This window comes from Mesocricetus auratus, unplaced genomic scaffold (genome assembly GCF_017639785.1).
Source record: "Mesocricetus auratus isolate SY011 unplaced genomic scaffold, BCM_Maur_2.0 Super-Scaffold_100014, whole genome shotgun sequence".
In the NCBI taxonomy this organism is placed as follows: domain Eukaryota; kingdom Metazoa; phylum Chordata; class Mammalia; order Rodentia; family Cricetidae; genus Mesocricetus; species Mesocricetus auratus.
This window is the reverse complement of record NW_024429197.1, coordinates 22,505,561-22,531,167: the sequence shown is the minus strand read 5'-3', so window position 1 is coordinate 22,531,167 and position 25,607 is coordinate 22,505,561. Positions and strand designations below refer to the sequence as shown.

General features: G+C 43.9%; 1 protein-coding gene across 2 annotated transcripts; it reads right to left on the bottom strand.

Annotated features, from left to right (window-relative positions):
- Positions 1-9,437: 9,437 nt before the first annotated feature.
- On the bottom strand, positions 9,438-24,697 carry Ybx1 (Y-box binding protein 1). Of its 2 annotated transcripts, XM_040756782.1 has the most exons (8): positions 24,390-24,697; positions 23,920-23,983; positions 16,201-16,234; positions 14,061-14,150; positions 13,427-13,729; positions 12,905-12,987; positions 10,308-10,573; positions 9,438-9,818 (listed from the first exon to the last, which is right to left on the bottom strand). In XM_040756782.1, exons 1-7 carry the CDS (start codon positions 24,547-24,549, stop codon positions 10,339-10,341), a joined length of 969 nt encoding a protein of 322 aa, XP_040612716.1. In that variant the 5' UTR covers positions 24,550-24,697; the 3' UTR covers positions 9,438-9,818; positions 10,308-10,338. The 2 variants fall into 2 exon arrangements, with proteins under 2 accessions (XP_040612716.1, XP_040612717.1); XM_040756783.1 differs by lacking the exon at positions 14,061-14,150.
- Positions 24,698-25,607: the final 910 nt, after the last annotated feature.

Genomic DNA, 25,607 nt, shown 5'->3' with positions numbered 1-25,607 from the left:
TGGGATTAAAGGCGTGCGCCACCAACGCCGGGCTTTTTTTTTTTTTTTTTTTTTTTTTTGCTTTTTGAGATAGGATTTCTGTGGGTAGCCCAGGCTGTCCTGGAACTAGCTCTGTAGTCTGGGCTGACCTTGAACTCACAGAGATCCACCTGACTCTGCCTCTTGAGTGCTGGAAATAAAGGCATGTGCCATCACTACCCCGCAAGGTTCTTCCTTCTTAAGATAGGAATTCTCTGCATCCTTTGCTTGTTAGGATAGTGAATCCTGTTTTGATTTTGTTTGGAAAATTTGTCATTCTGAGATAGGGTCCCACTATGTGGCCCTGCCTAGCCTGGAACCTACACTGTAGACCAGGTTGGCCTCAAACTCACAGATTTACCTCCTCTCTCCCGAGTGCCCAGCAAATTAAAAAAAAAAAAGTTTTGTCAGGCATTGGTAGAGCATGTCTTTAATCCCAGCACTTAGGAGGCAGAGGCAGGTGGATCTCTGTGAGTTCCAGGCCAGCCTGGTCTACAGAGTGAGTTCCAGGACAGCCTCCAAAACAATACAGAGAAACCCTGTCTTGAAAAACCAAAAAAAAAAGTTTTTATTTTTATTTGTGTGTATGTGTTTGTATGGATGCATGCCATGTGAGTGGCATGCACAGAGTCTGGAAGAGGGCGGGGTGCTAGAACCCCTGGAACTGGAGTTACAGGTGGTTGTGGACCAGGTGAAGTGGATGCTAGGAACTGAACTTGGGTCCTCTGAAAGCAGCAGTCAGCACTCTTAACCACTGAATCATTCCTTTAACTCAACAAAATTTTATTTTGAGACTGGATCCAAAAATTTGTAATTATCCTGACTGCGCCTCCTGAGTGCTGTGATTTCAGGCATTGCGTGCGACTATGCCTGCTTTATGTAGGGCTAGGGACTAGGGACAAGACTTAGGCTTTGTGCATGCTAGATAAGCACTCTGTCATCTCAGCTGCACCCCACCTTCTCCACAGGAATTTTTAGCATTTAGAATTTTAACTGTTTCTGTGCAGAATGGCTTTGGGATTTTGGTGGGGATTGTAATGAATCTGTTGATTGCTCTTGATAAGACAGCCATCTTCTTTTAATGTTTCCAATCCAGAGCACAGGGAAATCTAGTGTCTTTGTTTTGTCTCTTGTGTTTTAAAGTTTTTATTAGGCAAGCCTTCCAGTTCTTTGGTTAGGTTTCTTCTTCGGTTGTTTTCTTTAAGCTATGGTGAGCGGAACTGTTTTCCTGATTTCTTTTTCCATATGCTTATGTTTACTTGTATACAGGAAAGCTACTGCTTATTGTTGGTTGATTTTGTATCCTGCTACTTTGATAGTTCTGAGAGTTTCTTGGTGGAGTCATTAGGGTCTCTTTGTTTCAGCCCAAATGATACTTCTCTGAAACAATCTTCCTACCTCAGGGTGAAAGGTTAGTTCAGTCTGTGGCCTTCTGCAGTCTTTTAGTGAGCTAACTTTATCCTCAACTGTGTTTAGTCAGCCTTTAAACCTGTCTATTGATTTTTCCTTGGGCATTGTATTTTTCTGGTCACAGATAGCCAGCTGATTTGTTTCTCTGCAGGTCCTTGTTACACGCTGAGTTACGGAGGATGAAGACTTAGTGTGTGCGTCAGGATGGCCTACAAGTGCAGTGCTGCTCACACACTTCCCATTTTCTAGCTCTCTCTTCCTACTAGGGATGTGTTGCACAGTGGCTTTATCTTCAGACATTTGGCATCTGGATTCCACGGCTCCCTTTCCTGCTGGGCCTAGCTCATGTCTTTTTCTCTTAGGTTATATGGTGATGTTTGTATGTATCTTAACCAGGGCGGTATCTGGCATTTGAAAACACATTCACAGTGACAATGTAAACCTAGCACAATAGTGTTTTCTTTTGGTAACTTGCATTAGATAGATGCCTGAAGGCATGAGCAATCTAGGAACACCTTTATTTCAAGACTAGTTCTTTAGACCCTCAGGCCCTTGAATGACACTTTGTGAATGTCAGCTTAAATGACTGCCATGGACTGTTCATGGAGGTCCCTAACTGGAAGCAGAGGATAGTTTACAAGGCTTGCCCCATTTGGTGAGGCTGTCTGGATTTTTCCCCTCCTCCAGGTCAATATTCAGGGCTCTCAATGGCCTCTGAGAGATGAACAGCGCGTCTAAGGTGAGAGCAATCCTGAGCCTCAGGGTCAGTTCCCTATTTCACCACCACGTTTTTGAAAACTGATGAGTATTTGCATTCACAAAGATCACATACATGCATACCTACACACCCATGCACGCGCACACACACATACACACACACTGAGATTTGGGACACATAGCAAGTTGCAGGACTGCCTAGGCTACAGAGTGAGACACAAACAAATGAACAATGTCGGGCAGGGGTGGGGAGGTGGGGGGTGTGCATGCTAGTGATTCCAGCTCGTGGGAGGCAGAAGCAGAAAGATCAGAAGTTCAAGACCAGCTTCTAGCCTCCTCTGCTACACAGTGCTACACAGGCCACCTGGGATCCATGAGACCCTGGCTCAAAATAACAGCCACCACACACAAAAGCAGAAGGAGGAAGAGAAAATTGGCTGGAGAGATGGTTCAGCAGTTTAGAGCACTTATTGTTCTTGCTGAGAATCCAGGTTTAGTCCCATCACCCACATGGTGGTTCACAATCATCTGTAACTACAGTTGCAGGGTGTCTGATACCTTCTTCTGACAGGAAGCAGGCACACACACACACGACGCACATACATACTTGTAGTCAAAACACATGTGATGTGGGATGTCCTTCTGTATGCTTCGAATGTGTGTTGCTTTTATTGGCTGATGAATAAAGCTGTTTTGAAAATTGGCCAGGTAGAGGCAGGCAGATCTCTGTGCCAGCCTGATCTACAAAGCTACACACAGAAATCCTGTCTTGAAAAATCAAAAAAATTTTTCTCAAATCTTTATGTTATAAATGTTATTTCTGTCCTGAGATCAGTTCTCAATCATGTTTCCCACCCTGGAGGCTCTATTCACCCAAGTGATTGTTTCCTGTTTAAGCTATTTATACCCTCCTGATGTAAAGTTTTACTGTGTGTGTGTGTGTGTGTGTGTGTGTGTGTGTGTGTGTGAGATGCTTATGACACGTGCCATGGCACCTGTGTGGTGGAGGTCAGAGGATGACTTACAAAAGTCAGTCCTCTCCATTCACCATAGGGGTCCCAGGGATCAAATTCGGGTTATAAGGTGAGCCACTTGCTGGCCCTATCCATTTGGTTTAATTTTGGTAGATCATATATCTAGGAACTTATTTATTCTACAGTTTTCCAGATTTTTAAAATATGTTTTCAAAATATTCCTTCGTAAACTTTTGGATTTCATTGGAATCTTTTTTTTAAAGATTTATTTATTAATACAACATCCTGCTTCCATGTATGTCTGCATGCCAGAAGAGGGAACCAGATCTCATTACAGATGGTTGTGAGCCACCATGTGGTTGCTGGGAATTGAACTCAGGACCTCTGGAAGAGCAGACAGTGTTCTTAACCTCTGAGCCATCTCTCCAGCCCACAAAGATGTATATTAAGATGTATATTTGGCTGATGGAACAGGCTTCTTATTGGCTAGCTCTATCTTAATTATTAACCAATTTCTATTAGAGGCAATCATTTTACATATCAATCCCCGTTCCCTCTCCCTGCCATCTTCCCATGTCCCTACCAACCCCCCAAACCATCCCCCAAATCTGTTTTTAAAAGTACTTATATTTGGGCATATCTACATATTTTTATGTGTGCAAATGTGTGTGTGTGTGAAGTCAGAGGTTGACAGAGTATCTTTTACTCTTCACCTTAGTTTTTGAGACAGGGTCTCTCTCAAACTGAACCTTACCGGTTTGGTTAGATGGCCAGTGAGCATCAGAGACCTTCCTCTATCTGCTACCCCTGATATGAATATGAATCTTTGCATGCAGGTATGGACAATCTGAACTCAGGTCCTCATGCAGCATGATAAATTTTACTGTGTCATCTCCCCAACCCCACTTTCTGAGAGACAGGGTTTCTCTGCGTATCCTTGGCTGACCTGGAACTCACTCTGTTGACCAGGTTGCCTCAAACTCAGAGATCCTCCTGCCTCTGCCTCCCAAGTGCTGGGATTAAAGGTGTGTACCATGACTGTCCAGCACTTTCTGACTTTTTTTAAAAAAGATTTATTTATTTATTTATTACATATACAGTGTTCTGTCTACACGCCAGAAGAGGGCACCAGATTGAATTGTAGATGGTTGTGAGCCACCATGTGGTTGCTGGGAATTGAACTCAGGACCTCTGGAAGAGCAGTCAGTGCTCTTAACCTCTGAGCCATCTCTCCAGCCCCCACTTTCTGACTTTTTAATGTCATTACTCCTAACTGTACTTAGTACTGATTGGCCACATATTCCCATGTTCTGGTGAGCTGACCTAAAGACTTTTTCGTTTTTATTTTATTTTTTTTTGGTTTTTCGAGAGGGTTTCTCTGTATTGAGTGCTGAGATTAAAGGCGTGCGCCACCAACGCCCAGCAAAATATTTCTTTAATGTTTATTTACTATGTATACAGTGTTCTGCCTGCACACCAGCAGAGGGAAGCAGATCTCATTACAGATGGTTGTGAGCCACCACGTGGTTGCTGAGAATTGAACTCAGGACCTCTGGAAGAACAGCCAGTTCTCTTAACCTCTGAGCCATCTCTCCAGCCCCCGTTTCATTTCTTTAATGGTCATTAAGTTTGAACTGGTCAGTATCTATGTGTCTGTCAGGATCGGCTGTGTTCCTTCCCATTGACCTCTAGGTCATGGGACTAGACCTAATAGGATAGAAATTATCTTATTTTAGAGAATACTGGCTGAGAAGCATATGTATTCCCTATCTGTTGGATGGAATATTCTGTGTAGGCTGAGTTTTGGCATTGGTGTCTTTGCTGATTTTTAGATCAGGCAACCTATCTAGAGATGAGAACAGAGAATTGAAATTACCTACTATTGTCAGGACTTACCTGAACTTTAGTCTTTATTTACCACTGTACAACTTCCTGATTAATTACTACCTCTATTAACATGCAGTGACCTTACTTTTCTAACTTCAGTTTGGTCCGTTTTATCAGATAGGTAAATCAACTTGTTTTTTTTTTTTTTTTTTGGTTGTTCGAGACAGGGTTTCTCTGTATTGTTTTGGAGGCTTTCCTGGAACTCGCTTTGTAGACCAGGATGGCCTCGAACTCACAGAGATTCGCCTGCCTCTGCCTCCCGAGTGCTGGGATTAAAGGCGTGTGCCACCAACGCCCGGCAAATCAACTTGTTTTTAATGCCTTTGTTTGTACCATTTGACTCTTCACTGTAGGCTTATGTATTTTTCAAAACAGGGTCTCACTATGTAGCTCTGGATGGTCTGGAACTCACTCTATTGACCAGGCTACCCTATGCTTCCCACTGGACATGTGACTCCTACTTTCTTATCTCTGTTTGGTAATTTGAGTCTTTTTTTTCTTGGTTCACCCATCTAACATTTTTAAAAAATTATTTATTGCCGGGCGGTGGTGGTGCACGCCTTTAATCCCAGCACTCGGGAGGCAGAGGCAGGCGGATCTCTGTGAGTTCGAGGCCGGGCTGGACCGACAGCCTCCAAAACAATACAGAGAAACCCTGTCTCATAAAACCAAAGAAAAAAATTATTTATTGCATACACAGTATTCTGCTTGCATTTATGTCTGCATGCCAGAAGAGGGAACCAGATTTCATTATAGATGGTTGTGAGCCACCATGTGGTTGCTGGAATTTGAACTCAGGACCTTTGGAAGAGCAAGCAGTGCTCTTTACCACTGAGCCATCTCTCCAGCCCCCCCCCCCCCCTAACATTTTATGAATGATGTTCTTTTGAGGTAGTAGTTAAATATATCATTGAAACTGGGAAGCAGCTCTGTGGTAAAGCAAGGCTCTGGGTTCCATCTTCAGCTTTTGAGACAGGCTTTCTCTATGAAACTGACAGGCTGTCCTGTAACTCACTCTGTAGAGAGGGCTGGCCTTGGACTCAGATCCGCCTATCTCTGAGTACTGGGATAAAAGGCGTGTGCCACCATTGTCCCGCCCAATTCTCCTTCTTTTGCTGATTTTCTGATTTCCCTGTTATGCCCAGAAAAGACATTGTGTATAAAAACTATCTTGGGGGCTGGAGAAATCTTACAAACACTTGCACCTGCAGCTCCAGGGGTACCTGACACCTCTGGTCTCCATGGCACCTGCACATACCCACCCACACACAAACCCATAATAAAGAGGAAGAGCACACGTGTTCTTCCAGAAGACTTGGGTTTGATTCCTAGCACCTATATGGCCACATTCACAGCCATCTGCAGCTCCAGTGTTCCAGATAACCTCTTCTGGCCTCTGTAGGCACCAGGTACACAAGTGATGTAGGCAAAACAGCCTTCCACATTAAAAAAAAAAGTTATTCTCCTGGCTATCTTGGAGCTTATTAAAATATGGCATCGTGCCTTATAAACTTATTGTGTATATATGCATGCAGACATGTGTGACACAGTGCATGTGGTCAGAGGACAACTTCCCAGTCAATTCTTCACCACCTTGTTTTGAGGAAGGGTCTGTGGCTACAGTATGTACTTAATCCAGTGAAGGTGACCCACAGGTTTCCAGGCAATTCTCCTGTCTCAGCCCCACATCTCCCAGTACTGTATCACAGGCATATGCTACCACACTTGGCTTTGATACGTAATACATATTTTTTTTCCCAGACAAGATTTCTCTGTGGCTTTGGAGGCTGTCCTGGAACTAGCTCTTGTAGACCAGGATGGTCTTGATTCACCAGCCTCTGCCTCCCGAGTGCTGGGATTAAAGGCGTATGCTGCCGCCGCCACCACCACCTGGCTTAAAAGTGCATTTCTGCTTGGTCAATGTGGCATGTCACACCGGGGAGATGGCTCAGTTGATAAAATTGCCTGCTGTGTAAGCAAGACGACCCCAACCTTCACACAAAACTCCAAGGGGGCAGACTGCTAGCCAGGCAGCACAGCTGAATCAGCAGATACCCTGCCTCCGAGAACACAGATCCACCCCAAACATAAGACACCAGCTGCAGCCGGGCGTTGGTGGCGCACACCTTTAATCCCAGCACTCGGGAGGCAGAGGCAGGCGGATCTCTGTGAGTTCAAGACCAGCCTGGACTACCAAGTGAGTTCCAGGACAGCCTCCAAAGCCACAGAGAAACCCTGTCTCAAAAAACCAAAAAAAAAAAAAAAAAAAAAAAGACACCAGATGTCAATGTCTGGCCCCACCACGCTTGGTCTAACCACTCTTGGTCTCTTTTAATATAAAAGTATGTAGTTTTGTTTTTTTTTTCATCCTTTCACTCTCATTTTTGTCTCAACATCTAATAGGAGTCTACTGTAAGCAACATAGAACTAGCTCAGTTGTTATCCATTAAGTTCTGTCTTTTTTTTTTTTTTTTTTGGTTTTTCAAGACAGGGTTTCTCTAAGTTCTGTCATTTGATTGGAGATTTTAAAACCAATTCTTCCACCTGAAGTACTTGCTGGTGAGGGCACTTAACTCTTGCTATTTTTCTATGTTCCTTAAAGCCCACTCCCTGAATTTTCTTACTTGCTTTCACAGTAAAACGTTAAAAATCGCTTTTCTACCAGGTGGTAGAGGCACACACCTTTTTAATTCCAGCACTCAGGGGCAGAGGCCAGCCTAGTCTACAGATCAGGTTCCAGGATAGACTCCAAAGCTACAGAGAGACCCTGTCTTGAAAAACCTTTCATTCTAGTACAACCGATCCATACTAGACTTTTAGGAGACTTCCTTGGTTATGGTTAATGTGCAACTATACAATGCAATGGGTACAATTGTGTGAGGTTGCCCTCTCACCCCATTCATATTGAAGCCCTAACCCCCACACATGGAGGTAGTTGGTGGAACCTTTGGGTTCCTTGCGAGCTTTCAGTTAAAAAAAAAATCCTGAGACATGCAAGCACATGACCCTGCGGTTCAATGCCCAGCACTCTACCTAACCCTATCCTTAGATGATCATGGCAATTTCAGGTTTCAGTTCATGACTTTTGGCCCTCTTCCCCTTACTTCCTGGTCTGGTGAGGCAGCCAGTCATACCAGAAGCATATAGTAGAGCAAAGGTGCTTCCTTCATGGCCGAAGCCTCAAACCTCGAGGGCATGTTTCTTAGTAAAATGAGACCTCCCATCAAGATAGCCTATTCTCTTGGCAAGAGAGCTATTAAAATATGGGCCTTTGGGCTATATTCCAGATCCAAGTCACAGCAGGAAGCCATTCTGCTTAGATGAGGTCATAAGGGTGGGGCCCTCATAATGGGAGTGGTTCCTTTCTGCCTGGTTGACACAGTAGGAAAGCAACCTTTCTTGTAACTGCAAGCTATGTCACAAAACTAAAACTGACCTGCCAATCTTCAGATAGGCTGCTTAAGCCCCCAGGTCTATACCAGTTACATTAATCACCCTCTAGCTATAGCTATTAATCCATCCACTGCCAAACTATTTGAAAACTTGTTTTGAATTTAGCAAACAAAGCAAACTTTCCTGCCCTCACAGGGCTTATCTTCTACCAGGGAAAAGACAGATTTAAGTCACAAGGCAGGAATCCAGGAGAGCTCATGCACAGGGAGAGGATGCCACTTTTAAGCACATCAGTAAAGGAATGAACTTGGAAACCATGGGCTTTGGAAAACTGGGTAGAAAGTCATTTGGTTATCTTCAGGAACTGCTCCAGCCAAGAGGAAATGCATGAAGCGTTGTGGTGGGGATGGTGCTTAGCACATTTCAGGAAAAGGAAACTGGAACAAAGCAGCGGACACAGGCCCGGAGCACATTAAAGTCTCCAGTAAGACACTGGCCTCTGCAGAGTGAGACTAGCTTTTTGAGATAAGGGTGTCCTGGCTGGTCTGGGCCCTTCTGCCCATACCACCAGATTCTGCTAAAATGGGAAAACATGCAGGAGAGCTTACCAGATGACCAGTCCTTTGGGTATCACATAACTTCATTCAATCACTTGTCCTTGGCCTCAACTTTGTATCTAACACAAGCACGTCTATCACACATCAGACTCCCATGAACCAAACTCACCTCCAAGCTGGTCCCTCCCTGACACCAAGTACCACTCATCTAAAGATGGTGTTTGAGGCCCACCCCCAGCCCAGAGGCATCTTTACAATTCTAACCCCTGGGCCATTTTCCTTTCCACCCATGATCGTACTTGCTAGTTTTTAGCACTATACAATTTGTGACAAATCAGAATCCCCTGGGTGTAGGGAGTCATGATCCAAAGAAAGTGTTCCTTTGGGGGGGGGGGGTGGACAGATGATTGTTACCCATTTGTAAACTGCTTCTCTACAAATGGGAGGAAATTGCTAAATTATGACAAAACTAGACAGACACTATTATTTAAGACCTTTATTAACAGGTGCTTGCAGTTTGTTGACTTTTTTTGAAAAAATCAAGTTGTAAACTTTTATTACAAATTAAAAATGAAGTTCTTAAAAATCTCAACTTGACCAGATATGAAACAATTTAAAAACCATTAAAGGTGTATTGAGAAAAACCAGACCCTTTTTTTTTTTAAAAAACACGTTTGTCATTACCAAAAAGAGACATCTTTAGGTAAAAATAATAAAAACCCCATGCTGCATAGATAATGCAGATAGTTCTAGTGTATCTGGTCAACGGGCAAAAAGCAAGCACTTAAGGTCTTCAGCTCCAATCTTTGTTCATTTCTTATTGCTGGAATTTCATATTCATTCTTCTTGTTGGATGACCAAACTGCAAAGAGAAAGACTCCATCAGTCACATTTTTTTTTTTTTTTGATTTTCAAGACAGGGTTTCTCTGTGGCTTTGGAGGCTGTCCTGGAACTCACTTGGTAGTCCAGGCTGGTCTTGAACTCACAGAGATCCGCCTGCCTCTGCCTCCCGAGTGCTGGGATTAAAGGTGTGCGCCACCAACACCTGGCGAGAGACCAGTAATAAAAGTGCTTGTTTTGGGCTGGAGAGATGGCTCAGAGGTTAAGAGCACTGACTGCTCTTCCAGAGGTCATGAGTTCAATTCCCAGCAACCACATGGTGGCTCACAACCATCTGTAATGAGCTCTGGTGCCCTCTTCTGGTGTGTAGATGTACATGGAGGCAGGGTGTTGTGTTTGTAATAAACAAATAAATCTTAAAAAAAAAAGTGCTTGTTTTACTCTATTACCGTTTTTAGTTTCTTTTGCACTAGAGCACAGTGCAGTGAGCGTCAGAGGGGGCCTACTTACCCGGATGATGGAAGAGATGGTAAGCCGGCATTTACTCAGCCCCACCCTGCTCAGCCTCGGGAGCGGACGAATTCTCAGCTGGTGGATCAGCTGCTTTTGTCTCTTTGCCATCTTGTGGTTTAGGGTTCTCTGGGCGTCTGCGTCGGTAATTGAAGTTGCGGCGATACCGACGTTGAGGAGGCTGCTGACCCTGGGTCTCATCTCCTTGATTTTCCTTGTCCTCTTCATTGCCGTCCTCTCTAGGCTGTCTTTGGCGAGGAGGGCCCCTGAAATGAACATCATATCATCTCAGGAGTGGTAACTTCCCTTTAACCCAACCATAAATGGTAATACTTGGTACTCGGCTATACCAACCATTTTTCTTTTAGGTGGTCCTTCTGACAGCTTAGCAAATGTAAGCTACTTCTAAAGGCCAAGTGTAATGATTCTGTATTAGGTACCAGTAAAACTAGAGATTTCGTTCTTCACCAAAAAAAAAAAAATGCATGCAAACCCAAGATTCTGTTGCTGATACCTGTAGACTGATTATATACTGTTAGGAGGAGAAGCTTTATATTTTATACTATGGCAATGGGTGTAGCACTGAAAAAATTTCAAATCATTAAAAAGATTGAGTCATTAACATAAAAAAAGGAGAACTCAGCACAGGTACAATACAATCAAAAAGTGTTCACCAGGGAGCAGTCCAGATTACCCAGTGGTTAAGAGTTCTTGTTCTTGCTGGGTTTGTTTCCCAAGCACCCACAATTACATGTTTTTAACATCAATCCAGAATATCAGATGGTTTCTGGACACCAAAATATCAGTCATTATACATGTGTTACACACACATATGCAGGTAAACATCCAAATAAAATAAATCCAAAAGTGAACCAGGAAAAGGTTCCTAATTCATCTGAAATAAAAACACAGAAGCCGGGCGGTGGTAGCACACGCCTTTAATCCCAGCACTCGGGAGGCAGAGGCAGGCGGATCTCTGTGAGTTTGAGGCCAGGCTGGAACAACAGCCTCCAAAACAATACTGAGAAACCCTGTCTTGTAAAGCAAAACAAAACCACACAGGACAGGGCAAACCTTTTAATAATCCTAGCTAGAACCGAATTACATAAGGCCTTGCCTCAAAAATAAAACCAAACCATCACAGGGCACATAAGCTTAGACACTGACTATGTTGGGTGCTATGGTACATGCCTTTCATCCTAGCCACTTAAGACCAGTAGTTTGAGGCTAGCAGCCCAAGCAACTTAGTTAAATTCTGTCTTCAAAACAAATAACTGTCAAGGGGAGGAACTGGGAGACTGCTCAAGTAGTAAAGTGCTCAGTCAAGTCTGAGGATTTCTTGCCCAGATCACCAGCATCACATAAAAAGAAGATGGGCGGGCTGGAGAGATGGCTCAGAGGTTATGAGCACTGACTGCTCTTCCAGAGGTCTTGAGTTCAATTCCCAGCAACCACATGGTGGCTCACAACCATCTACAATTCAATCTGGTGTATATGTAATAAATAAATAAAATCTTAAAAAAAAAAAAAAAAGAAGATGGGCACTGGTGGCACATGCCTGAGGCAGAGGCGGGTAGATCTGAGTTCAATGCCAGTCTGGCTACAGAGTGGCAGGACAGGGACACACAGAGAAGCTCATCTTGAAAAATAAAAAACAAAAAACAAACCAACCAACCAACCAAAAAAAAAAAAAAAAAAAAAAAAAAAGCTGGATGGTGACATTTGCTAATACTAGGACCAAGGACAGAAACCCAGGGCTCGCTCACTGGCCAGCCAGTGTAGCTCAACGAGCTTCAGATCCAATGGAGAAAAAAAAAAAAGCCCCCAAAACACAAAACGCACACACGCACGCTCACGCCAAGATGACACTCACATGGTGAGTGGCTGATAACTCAAGCACTCCATGGATGTGGAGCACTAGCTGTTGTTAACCAGCTATAACCTCACTGGGCTCTCTAACTGCAAACCTTCAGTCATGAATGAGGCCTCTCACTACATTATGCCATTGGCAGCGATGCCTCAAAGCCCAGCAGGGTTAGCTTTGCTCAAGAAGCTTTTCCTTCATGATTCCAATAGTGCCTTTGACCTAAAACACCACCACAGGATTTTCTATAGTACCCTCACCTTTCTCCTCTAAGCCATGTTTAGATACTGTCGCTTGAAATACTCTTACCTGTTCAGGGACAGAAAATGTAGAATTCCATACCCTTGCTTAAAAAACAAACAACAACAACAACACACACACAAAACAGTAGATCTCAACTACGTAAGCGGTTTTATAGCAGCACCAATGATGGAAAGAACACATTCTCAGCCAGGCGTTGGTGGCACACGCCTTTAATCTCAGCACTCAGGAGGCAGAGGCAGGCAGATCTGAGTTTGAGGCCAGCCTGGCCTGAGTCCAGGACAGGCTCCAAAATAGAGAAACCCTGTCTTGAAACAAAAACAAAAAAAGGAGAGAATACATTCTCAAAGACTACTCACTTCAGTAGCACTTCTTATACATCAATGAAAGAGAATGAAGTATTAACTCACGATGCTGGAGGCCTAACATCTGGCTGAAGAATGCAACAGAAACAGGTTACGATGGGCCATACCTGCGGAATCGTGGTCTGTAACCCCGATACATATTCTGTCTCACTGGTCTACCTTGCTCTCCTGCACCCTGGTTGTCAGCACCCTGAAAAGACATCAGATATTAAAATCTATTGGGTCAACAACAAGAGCAAAATCCCAATCAGGCAAGTTCAAACTTTTTTTTTTTTGGTTTTTCGAGACAGGGTTTCTCTGTATTGTTTTAAAGGCTGTCCTGGAACTAGCTCTTGTAGACCAGGCTGGCCTCGAACTCACAGAGATCCGCCTGCCTCTGCCTCCCCGAGTGTTGGGAATAAAGGCATGAACCACTATTTCCTGGCCAAATTCTTAACTCTTGAGGGCAAGATATCTAATTATAACACCATAAATTAAGAAGCTTGGTGGTTCTTCGTATTCAAAAGTGCATTCTGTGGCAACAGGTTAATTTAGGTAGGGCTGGTGCTCACCCAGCACTTACCTAGTCCTGGGAAAGCAAAAATAAAAAGACAACATAAAAATGCTATTACATACATACTGGCACTTACCTCCATCACTTCTCCTTGCACAGGAGGGTTGGAATACTGTGGTCGACGCCCATAGGGTCTCCGCAAGTAGTAAGGTGGGAACCTTCGCCTGCGATAGGGCCGGCGTTGTTGGGCTTGGCCTTCAGGAGCACTTTCCGATCCCTCGTTCTTTTCCCCACTCTCACTATTCTGGTAATTTTGCTGGTAATTGCGTGGAGGACCCCTACGACGTGGATAGCGTCTATAATGGTTACGGTCTGCTGCGTATTTACTGCCTTGAACTGGAACTCCACCAGGGCCTGTAACATTTGCTGCCTCCGCACCCTACAAAAGCCATCATTTATTAACAAAGGAAATCCAAATAGTCAATAAATTTCACACAAGCTGGGTAGGGAAAACAAAGAGCAAACGAAACAAACGAGGGAGGGAGGTTGTCTACACGGGAAAGGGTGCACAGGGATGACGGCATCGTCAGCTCCTCACTCTTCTCTGAAGGGACTGCTCTCTAACTGCAGCAGTGTTAGGCTTGATGCACCTGTGTTCATGTGGTCACCAGAACACATCATCCATCCAATTAGAGCCACCATCCTAATGGATGAGATCTCCAAATTATTTCCATACCGAAGTCAAACCTTTACACAAAAAGCATCCTCACCTTTTCTCCTTCAACAACATCAAACTCCACAGTCTCTCCATCTCCTACACTGCGAAGGTACTTCCTGGGGTTATTCTTCTTTATGGCAGTCTAGTAACATCATTCCAAAAATAGATTAACAGGGGAGAAGAATGTGCTTTTTTCATTTAAAATGTACCAGCGTCAATATCACTTTTAGCTTGGATATATACTTAAAATTTACTTTATGTAAGACCAAACAGTCAATAGTTTAGGAAAGCAGGAACCAATGTTACCTTACCCCCAACCTCTACCAAGAGACTCCAATCTTACAAGGCCCCAGCATTTTACCACTATTTACAAAACTAAAGGAATTTAGTACCCAAGACAGACAACAATGTGTTAAGATACTTTTTGCAAACACATCACATATAAAGCTTGGAACAAAATGAGGCCTCCATCTATCCCCCAAAGACTGCACTTAATAGAAGAAGCTAGCCTGACACACGGCCAGTTTAGATGACAGGCAAGTTTATAGTTTTACATACTTCCCAACTTTGGCCATACCAACTCTTGTCTCTTTACCATATCAAGCTCAATTACAAATGTCAACCAAAATCCCTTCCAGCCTGTCTATAATAAATACTTCCGGGGCATTTCACATGTATCTATGCCACTCTTGTATTACTTTTCTCTCCGTGAGAGACCTCTTGGTTACCACCTCCCCAGAAAACAGTTAAGTCTTACATTATATAGGGCTTAAATTATGAAGTGCCAAAGGTCACACAGCTAGTAAGTGGCAGGGGAACTTTTCTAAATCCAGGTCTTAGGACTCCAAATCCCAAGTTCATTCCACATCACAGCAGTATCCGTTACAGGATCACCCATGCATTTCCATTCCAGAGGAGACCTGACAACCGACAAATCTGAGGCCAGTTAAGCTCAGGTGCCCAGAACTGCAGTCTACTTGATACACCACCAAAACCTGAGCAGCCAAAGTCCCAAGAACAACTCTATGTTGAAACCACTTTCAAAATAAATAGGAAAGCATATTGGTGACACCTTGTGGGATAAGACTGGGTGAGTTGAGTCAAATAAATGATCTCATCTGTCATCTGAACTGTCGTAGTTTCATACCTTTCATATGTAGCCAACTCTCAATTATTTGCAGTCATAGGGATAGTAGAAGTATGCATTAAAATCCAAAACACGTTAGTCACCATCTTTAGTCCCTTCCAATCTTTCATGGCTGTCAGTGGCAGCAAGACTAACAACCCTTGCTGCTTGTCTATTGAGTCTGCATTATTTCCAACTTATAACAAGAACAGATAAGAGTCACCTTACCCAAACAAGCATATTGATTTCATCTTTGCTAGGTCTTTTGATCTCCCACCAATTAAAAAAAGAAATAAGGGGGAAAAAAGGTTGAAAATTCTTAAAAATAACTTTCAACAGAAGTAGATCTGAGACAGGGTTTCTGTGTAGCCCTCCTCAAATTCAGATCTTTCTGCTCTGCCTCTCTAGTGCTGGGACTAAAGGTGTACACCACCACCCAGCAGTTACCAATTCTTAATTCCTCAAGGTCCAGTCATTTTCCTAGTCAGTATGTATGTAAATTCTAACTCCTCCAAACACTGGCAGCCAATTAACGTAATTTACGAACCAATCACAACTCGGTGCAATGCCTTTCACTTGAGTTAAAACACTAGTGAGGATTTATGTTTCCATAAATTGCTACTTAAAAATGCTTTAGAATAAAAAGAGCCACCCTACTTTAGTCAATGCTGGCTTCCTATTTTCTTCAAGTAGTGGTTTTGTAGCTTTGTCCCATAAAGATTTGTCCTTACCAAAGGTGGACCTGACTCTAACAGCATCTGGCAATGTCTTGCCAATGTTTCTGTATATTTATAGCAACATTATTCAAGATTAAATTTATGGTGGTCATTTGTCTGAAACTAGGCATGAAAACTGTGCCATCGGTTGAACAGATTCAACATTATTATTAATGAAACTCCAAATCATAGCACTTAAATTAAGTGAACTCTTCAGTGCAGTGTTTCACTCTACACTTTAATCTTAGGGTTCAGGAACTAAATAAACTCAATTCTTGAACTTAACCTTTAGAGCCTTTCTTCTCACAAGCCTTGAGCCAGAAGTACAGAGAATCAATACAAGCACTCACCTGGTGTACAAATACGTCTTCCTTGGTGTCATTCCTACAAGACAGAACCAAGATTATCAAGTGAAAAAACAAGGCATGTTTCATTGCCTAAAACTGAACAGCCTGGTCTGTAAAGCAAATTCTAGGCCAGTCAGGTTACAGAGCAACCCGAAAAATCCAATGAACGCCTGGTCAGTGGACATGCTCAATTTCCCCCAGACTTCCTAGCTGTGTAGGATTAAGTGGAAAATCATTTCCATCTTTTAACTTCGAATGTGGGCATGGGAACATTAGGAACCTTGGAGAAACAAATTTTTACTTCAGTGACTACCAGCTATACCTTTACCATCAGTGTGTGTGTGGGAACAGTAAAATACAAGACTAAACTTAAAACAGTGATAAGCTCATTCACTACCTGTAAGGAAAGCAAACAAGTCTAAGGCAGTGTAACTAAATGAGCCATAATTCAATAGGACAGCAGTGACAAGCAACACCTCTCCCACTCCTTACCTTATTAAACATTAATAACTAGCCCACACACCTTCATCTACACACCAGTATTACTAACCCAAGTAGTTATTCTCACTGCCTCACACTTCTAACCCCCAAACCCCCCAAGGTAATAAGACCACAAAAGTCCTTTAGAAAACACCACAGAGAATGAAATTTCATGTAAACTATGTATGCCTAACACTGTTTCCAATAGCAAACATGCCTTTCACCTACCATTACAGACATTACAATCCTTAGTCAAGTGAATATACCTGCAAAGCTTTATCTTTTGACAGCCTGCACTACGACAAACAATTCTGCCTCAAGTTTCCACAATGCTGGTTGGGATCATTACAGGGTTTTTCCAGGAAACCAGACAAAGTCTTTCATTAGAAGAATATGGATGATTATTGCATGAAATGAAACATCTGAATAAACAGAGCCCAGAGTTAGTTAGGTCAAAGTTCAATCAGGAACTGACAAAGTCTTAGACTAAACAACCACCCAAAGAAGATATTTAGGCTATCTTTCTTTCTTGGGACCAAAATGAGGAAACCAAGACTAAGTGAAAACTGGAAGCGAGGGAATCATTTGTCTTTTGAATGTTCGAAACGGTGACATTAGGACCCTAAAGGAACAGATTTCCTGGTTAGTGACCCACTTCCACCCTCTTCACTATTAGGAAGCCAGAGAACTGTATTAGTTATAATAATATTAGCACTTAATGAACAAAAGGCACCATTGGCATACTGTTAAAAAGCAAAAAAAGTCTGCCTCAAGTGCTGTACCACCACCTCATCCAACCTAGCCATTGGCTAATACATTTTATTTAAACTGATGGGTAGAATAAGATGGTTCAGCAAGTAAAGGTGCTTACTGACTATGTGAGTTTGATCATGTGGTTTTGATCTGGAACCCATATACAGTTAATTCCTACAACTTGTCCTCTGACCTCCAAATGTTCCCAACTCCCCAATAAATAAATGCAATAAAATAACGAATGAGCTGGGCATGATGGTGTAATTCCAATACTGGGGAGATAGATTTCTGAGTTTCTGGACTGCCACTGCTACAGAGAGACACTGTCTCAAAATTCAGTATTTTAAATTCAATGAATAGAAAATTTCCAAAGGGTATTTTTTTTGCTCATGATGTTATATTATGTATCTAGCTTTTAAAAATTGGATAATGATAGCAATTAGACAGTACTATTCCCTAAGAAATACTTTGAAACCCAAACACAGCAGCTGTCTTGTAACTAGACTAGCCTGAGAAATATCAAAGTGTATGTAGATGTCAGGAAGAAACTTGATTCCTAGTTTCGACCCAGCTAAAATATCAGTCTGAGCTGGGCATTGGTGGCGCACGCCTTTAATCCCAGCACTCGGGAGGCAGAGGCAGGCGGATCTCTGTGAGTTCGAGATCAGCCTGGACTACCAAGCGAGTTCCAGGACAGCCTCCAAAGCCACAGAGAAACCCTGTCTTGAAAAACAAAAAACAAACAAAAAATCAGTCTGAACACTTTTAGTTACAATTTATTAAGTGGTGGCACACACCTTTAATCCCAGCACTTGGGTCTTGAGGCCGCCCTGGTTTATAGGAGTTCCAGGACAGCTAGGACTGTTACAGACAAAACCCTGCCTCAAAAAATAATGAAAACCAAAAAAAAGTCCTGTAACTTTGGAAAGCAAAGCTATTCCCTTACTTTTTCTTTTCTCTACCTGCAAGAGGAAAAATACGGTAGGAGCTACAGAGAGTACTTGTTCTTCTCAAAGCCAGGCTTGGGTCCCAATACCTACAACTACCTGCTACTAAACAAACAGGGCACACGAATACCCCGAGCCTGGATTACCAAAGACTAATTTCTAAACATTACACCAGGTGTTTTGAATTACCATTTATCCCCACAATTCTGACACAGGTAGTAGCAGTAACCCCTACCATCTTCACAAAGCAAGGAACTGAAATACAACTTGTGACTATTTGTTCATAGTGTTGACTTCTAGCTTCTTAGGGGCTCTGGTCTTTACACATGGGAATTAAAAACATCCTTACACTGTACCTTAAAATAATTTTTAAAAGCTTATCTCTATGTACTTGTGTGTCTAAGTAAATGCTAGGTGTGCAGAGAGGCTACAAGTGGGTGTCTGATCTCACTGACACTGGAGTCCTACAAAGAGCATCGTTTCAGCTCACATTTTATCTTTAGAGGAAGATTAAACACATCTGCAAGATGACCAGTAGTAACTAGAATCCCTATATGCTTTCCTGATGTAGGTCAGGAAGGAGAACAAATGCAGCTTCCTCTTTTTATTACCATGTTTCAAACACTTCAGCAATGTGCTAAGTATTCTATTAAGCCCCTAAAATACTGACTGGCTATGCCTATCATTCAAACCCTAGCTCTCTAAATGACTGTTTCTATTCTACTCAATCTAACCAGACCAACAAGGTTCTCAAAGTTAAAACACCCCCCAACCCAAACAGGAACACAAGACTTACCATTAGTTTATTAACAAAATCTACATACTAGAACCACTATCATAAACCATAATTTGCACTAAGATTTGAAGCTTGCCCTTACAAAAAAAAAAACATCATAAATCCCATTTATCTCCTTAGTTGCTCTCTAGGCAGACATACCATCTTTTCCAGATGTGACCATAGGTGCTTCCAAGAATCTAGACAGGCTACCTAACTCCACAACTAGTCTCAGGATAAGGAAAAGAGAATATACATGATGTTCCTTCTGGATAATTAAGAGCAAATCATCTTACCTGGCAGAAAAGGGGAAAGAACCACTACAAGATGAGGATTCTGTTCTGAGTTATAAGACAGTGACTGAGCGAATAGAGACTTCCATCATTTTTTTTTCTGGTTTTTTGAGACGGTTTCTCTGTATTGCCTTGCAGCCTATCCTGGAAACTTGCTGAGTTCCTAAGTGCTGGGATTAAAGGCATGTGCCACCAACACCAGGCTGATTTCCGTAATAAGATCAGTAATTAAAACACTAACAGGTAAGTTTGTAGCTCACTCGTGTGCAAACCAAGAGTCACAGTATTAAGTCAACCTCTTGCACATCCCATTCTTAAAACACTGTCAAGGGACCCTCAGACTTTTGTACAATTCCTATTTTAGGGGATACACATCTAGACACATGAGACAGAAACCAGGGTGAGTGACTTTAAAAACTTGACCAGAAAGTGGGATGACACCACTTGGCATAATCCTTGACCAAACACAGCAGCCAGAACTTCATTTTTTTCCTCAGTGAAACTCAAGCAACCCTCACCAGCCCCAACCCAAAGTGATTTTCCTGCTGTTCTTGGATGAGCTGGACCCCAGGCCCTACTTTCCCAGAATCCCCTTTATACCTGAAGCACCTTTGTGCCTCTTTTGGTCCTGGCAATGACTAGAGCTTCCTAACAGTATGAAGACTAAGACACATTTGCCCATCCTGCCAAAGCAAAACCTCAGCGAAGTAGTAAAAAGCAGTCTTTACAAAAAAAAAGTAACACCCAAAAATGTGGTGCGGGTCCTAGAGGCAATTCAAATAAGCTTCTCCCTTCCCAGGTGACTCTGGGTTGAGTCAAGTACTTACACACACACACACACACACACACACACACACACACACACACACACACACACACACACACACACACACACAAAGCCAACTAAAAGAGGCAAGGCTGGTCAACAGCATGAGTTAGTTCAAACACAAAAGACAATCAGGGATACACAAAGAAATCCTTTCTCAAAAACCAACTACCAGCCAAGAATGATACCACCAGGTCTGGTTGGGACAACACCTATAATCTCAGCAACCACTTCCAGCCCATTTTCTTGCTACCTCAAAAAAAAAAAAAAAATCAACAAGATATATTCTTTCCTTAATTCCTCAACTGCATCTCAATCTCAGCATGGCAAGTTCTTAAACGTGTAAAGCTGACTTGCACACTAAACTAGAATTTGTGGAATATAGTAAAAGGCAACCTAAGGAGTAGTCAGCAAACAAAAAACTCTAGTGTAGATCATGTAGCCTTTCAATGACTTAAGAATGTGGACAAACTCCAACTGAAAATGACCAGGATCTATTTTCACAGATAGTATGACACAGAAGTTGAACCAATACTCTAGAGCACAAAACTAAGTTCAAATCTTGCTTCTGTTACTTCCTATATTTATGGGACAAATTGCTCAAACTTGTGTTTGAGGAAACTCCAAAAGAAACTCAATTAGAAACTGCAAAAGAAAGGAGCCCTGAAGGAAGACTTTTTGACAGGGTTTCTCTGTGTAGCTTTGAAGTTAAGTCTGTCCTGGAACTCAGAGATCTGCCTGCCTCTGCCACCACCACCACCAACCAGCCACCCCCTCACCCCCCCCTAGCATTAAGTTTTATAGTAAGGACATAAAGCCAAGCTTTCTGGACCACAGGTTAAAAGGCCTATGTATGAGCAGTGTAAGAGAATTACAACAGAATGGGCCAAGTAGATGGCTCAGCTGGAAAAAAGTGCTTACAGTGCAAGCTAGACAACCCTGAAACCCCTGAACCCACGTAGAAGCCAGTGTTGCAGCATAGGCATTATTACCTCACATACGAACATGCACAGACTACGGTTGAAAGGAATAAAAAAGTGATGGGATCAAATAGTAACTTGGGGAAGGGACACAAAGTTATATGACCCAGCTTTTGGGCAACATGGCACACAAAAGTTTTATACTACACTAATATTTCTAACAGACTAAAAATTCAGCTACTTTAAAAACTCTTTGGTTCTGCCTGAGTGTTGGGATTAAAGGTGTGCACCTCCACGCTTTAACTTAAAAAAAAAACTTTTCAAAGGGAAAAGGCGTAGGTCTTGATGTGTAATCCAGGCTGGCCTTAAACTCAAGTATCAGCAGAGCATGATTCCTGAAGTCCTGCCTCCTGGGATTACATGCATGTATCACTATGTTTTTATGCAGTGCCAACAGGAAACCAGGCTTTATGCACACTAGACAAGCACTCTATACCAGCTGAGTTACATCCCCAGCAGGTTTTTTTTTTTTTTTGGTTTTTAGAAACAGGGCTTCTCTGTGGCTTTGGAGCTTGTCCTGGAACTAGTGCTTGTAGACCATGCTGGCCTCAAACTCACAGAGATCCACCTGCCTCTGCCTCCAGAGTGCTGGGATTAAAGTGAGCCACCAACGCCAGGCCATCCCCAGCATTTTTAATTTGAAAATTTGACAATAAAACAATCAGCATTTGAAAATAAGCCTTGGAACAAAGAATTCTGACCAAGTTGTATCACAGCTAACAATTTAGACTTCAACAAACCTATCTTTAAAGGTGAGATGAACTCATATTTGAATTATAAAATAGCTAAAGATCCTAGAATACAAGGCCTGGCGTTGGTGGCACACACCTTTAATTCCAGCACTAGGGAGACAGAGGCATGTCTACAGAGTTCCAGGACAGGCTCCAATGCAATACAGAGAAGCCCTGTCTCAAAAAACCAAATAGTATATTAAAAAAATCCTTGAATACATAATCCAGAATTCACAGTGCATTCCAAACACCTATCTCCCATTAGAAACAAGCACATTTTAATCAGTTAAATCAGTAATTGGGTTAGGATAGTCTAACAAAGGATCATAAGCCAATCACATTTAAGTTGCCCGGAAAAATGATCAATTAAGCTGCTCCTAAGGACAGTCTATTGTAATCTACATAAAACTGCAGTATACAAATCTTGGCAAAAAAAAGTGATAAGCCTAGGAAAACGCTAAAATTTATTAAATGCATACCAAAAAACCCACAGCTAACCCAACTAAAAAGATGGCCAAGGAGGACTAGCTAGCTGCACTGGCTAAGGGTTTTAAGTGTCCTGGGAAGGCAGGGTGCAGACTAGTCTCAGCATCCTCTAGGATAGAAATCTCAACCAAAGCACTAACAATTATCAGTTTAAAGCCACCAGGACACCAACCCATACAAACAGCAAAGCAATACATCTCCTTCTTTGATCACTAGTAACCCACTGAAAACAAAAACATGGAAAATGTAGCATTCTAAAGGAAAGCAAACAGCCTACCACAGTAGAAAATCCCAGAGTCTGGAAAAAACAAAATGTTTCTCTGTAATTGCTACTGTAGAGAACAGACCATTAAGTGATTGTAATCGCTTCTGTTTGAGTGTTTCCACAACACGGTGTAGTTCATCAATGAACGGTTTTTCATCACTCCAGCTATTTTTAAAAGCCTAGTTGCCAATTTGCTAGTGCCACTTCACAAGCACTCTGCCACTCTTAAGCGTCTTTCCCACCATCTACTTATTTAATGCCTTCTAAGCAAGCGTGTAAGAGAGAAAATGCTGAAATGGCGCCAAGTCTCACAGCTGTAAGGCCAGGATTGCTGCTGGCACTCGCGGTGCTCTACACCCATGCAACTGCACTAGCCTTGGCAGCCATCTTGAAAAAGATGCCGGGCTCACAAGGGAGCCCAGAGTGCAGGCACTGCACTCACCACCACCGGCTACAAACCACCCTAAACCATTCTCTGGATCTATGAAAATGCAGTTTGCAACTACGATCAAGGACTTACGGCCACTCCAATAAGCTACAGTCAAGTTTTCACAAAAATTGATTTGATCAGCCATGATTCCCGGACAAGGAAGTAGAAGAAATAAAAATTGAGGAAGAACCATTTTCTTCGGATGTATTATTTGCCGTTTGAACAAATAAGAACCATCTTCGGCTATAGGAGTTCTACAGAAAATGTGCTCGAGGTACTCAAAGGAATGCATATGAGTGGACTAAACAAAGGCAACATAACCTTACAGTGCAGATAACATCTCAGGCACTTGACATGTCAAATCATGTTCCCCAAGAGGTTAACAAGGTGGAAAAAAAATCACCTGTATGTTAATTAGCGGGTCACATTCTTACATAGCAATTTCAACCAAGCAGGAAGGATGTCAAGGTTAAAACGTGCTTAGCCTGGAGTTGCCTCAGTTTGATGCAACGTAACTGTTAAGGCATGGTTCATGCGCCGCGCTTGCCTTGACCTGCTTTGTGCCAAAGCTTTGAGGCTAGCTCAAGATTGGTATTTAAAGGCAAAACAAAGCAAGTCTACAGACCCACTAATCCCGTCACCCAAGGAAGAGACACCACGTTTCCAACCCCTCTCCCTGTCGGGCCCGCGGAGGAACCCGCCCTGGAGATTACCCATGCAGGAGGCGGGCCCGAGCTTTCTACACCGACATCTCACCTGTTGATGAAACCGTATCCGTTCCTTACATTGAACCATTTTACTGTTCCCAAAACCTTCGTTGCTGGAAAACAAAGCACAACAATGTCCAATCAGCAGCTGGCCCTGGAAGTCGGTCCAGGATCCGGCCGCAGGCCCGGGCCGCCGCCCTCACCGCACACGTGGGTGCGCTGGGCAGCGCGGGTCCGAGGTGGGTGTGCGCCCGGGAGGCGAGCACGTGAGGGCCGGGGAAAGCAGCCCGCGCCGATCCGGCTGCGTAGGCGTCGGGGCGGGGATCCCGCGCACGAGGCCCCGAGGCTGGTGGGCGCGGGGGAGGGGCGGCCGCGACCGGAGCCGGAGCAGCGGCGGGAGCCCGGCGTGCGCGCGCCCCGAGCCTCGGGGGGAGGGGCGGCCGCGCAGTCGGTGGCTCGGGGCCGCGTCGCCTAACGGTCCGGCTCGCGGCCCCACCCCCGGTCCCTTCTGGGGCTCACCGATGACCTTCTTGTCCCCGCCGGCGGGCGCCGCCGATGTGAGGCCGCCCGGGCCGCCACTACCCGCGCCGCTGCCCGTGGAGCCGGGCTTGGTGTCGGCGGCGCTGAGGGCGGCGGCGGGGGCGGCGGGCGGCTGCTGGGTCTCGGCCTCGCTGCTCATGGTTGCGGTGGTGGTGACTGGGGCCGGCGGCGACGGCTGCGGCTCCTCCCGGGGTGTGATGGTGACTAGGCCGGCGGCGGCGGTGGGGCTCTCAGGGCTCTCTGGGGTCCGCTCTCCGCTCCCGCTACCGATCGAACTAGCGAGAATGGCGGGACGGGCGGGATAAGCCCCGCGACGGGCCCGCCCTCATTCTCTCTCATTGGCCAGGATCACCGTCAATCCTACCACCTGACCGAGTCCCTAGCGCCTATTGGCTCACGTTCCGCGTCTCTTGCGCTCTCATTGGGCCCTTTGGCTACTAATTCGGCCGATCCACAGCCGCTCCTGCCTTCGCCGCCATAGAGACCGGAACTAGAATGAGCTTCTCGGCCGTGAGCACCATAGAGTACCGGGAGGACGCGTAGAGGGAACGTGTCCGCACTGGGTTGTGCTCGTCGCGCACGTGGGCCGCGGTGACCGGGCCTACCCGTGCTTGTAGAAGGGGGCTCTCTCCCTGGACTGGGTGAGCGCCGCGGCCTCCTTAATGGCTCAGGCTTTTGGCGGCTCAGTCACCTTGGAGGGACCACGCAGGCGCTCCGGCTGCCACGAAATCAGCGTTGTAGGGCGGGGGTGCTCCTTTACCCCGGCGCACGAGGAATGTGTTTCATATTGGCCACAAATTAGATTTAATTTAGTGTCAATTTTATTGGATAAGTTAGACTCCCCCCCCACACAACACTAAGCAACAATGTAGACAAGGATTGCAATCTTTTTTTAAATATGTATTTATTATTATATATACGATGTTCTGCCTCCATGTATCCCTGCAGTCCAGAAGCGGAGCACTAAATCTCATTACGTATGGTTGTGAGTTAACTCTGTAGTTTCTGAGAATTGAACTCGAGTCCTCTGGAGGAACAATCAGTGCTCTTAACCGCTGAGCCATCTCTCCAGCCCGCAATCCATGTTTTTTTTTTTTTTACATCCTGTAAAATACAGGTTGCCTGCCGTTCATTTTTTTATTAGGCATCTGCTATTGACGGGGAATTTAAATAGTTTGCCAGTTAGTTTCTGCCTTC

Bases quoted from the DNA above. Each gene is read 5' to 3' on its own strand.
- Ybx1 (XM_040756782.1), bottom strand. From the start codon at position 24,549: ATGAGCAGCGAGGCCGAGACCCAGCAGCCGCCCGCCGCCCCCGCCGCC. The intron at 16,235-23,919 runs GTGAGATGTCGG...TCTGTCTTGTAG, and splicing joins GGATACGGTTTCATCAACAG to GAATGACACCAAGGAAGACG. The intron at 12,988-13,426 runs GTAAGTGCCAGT...ATGTCTTTTCAG, and splicing joins TGCAAGGAGAAGTGATGGAG to GGTGCTGACAACCAGGGTGC.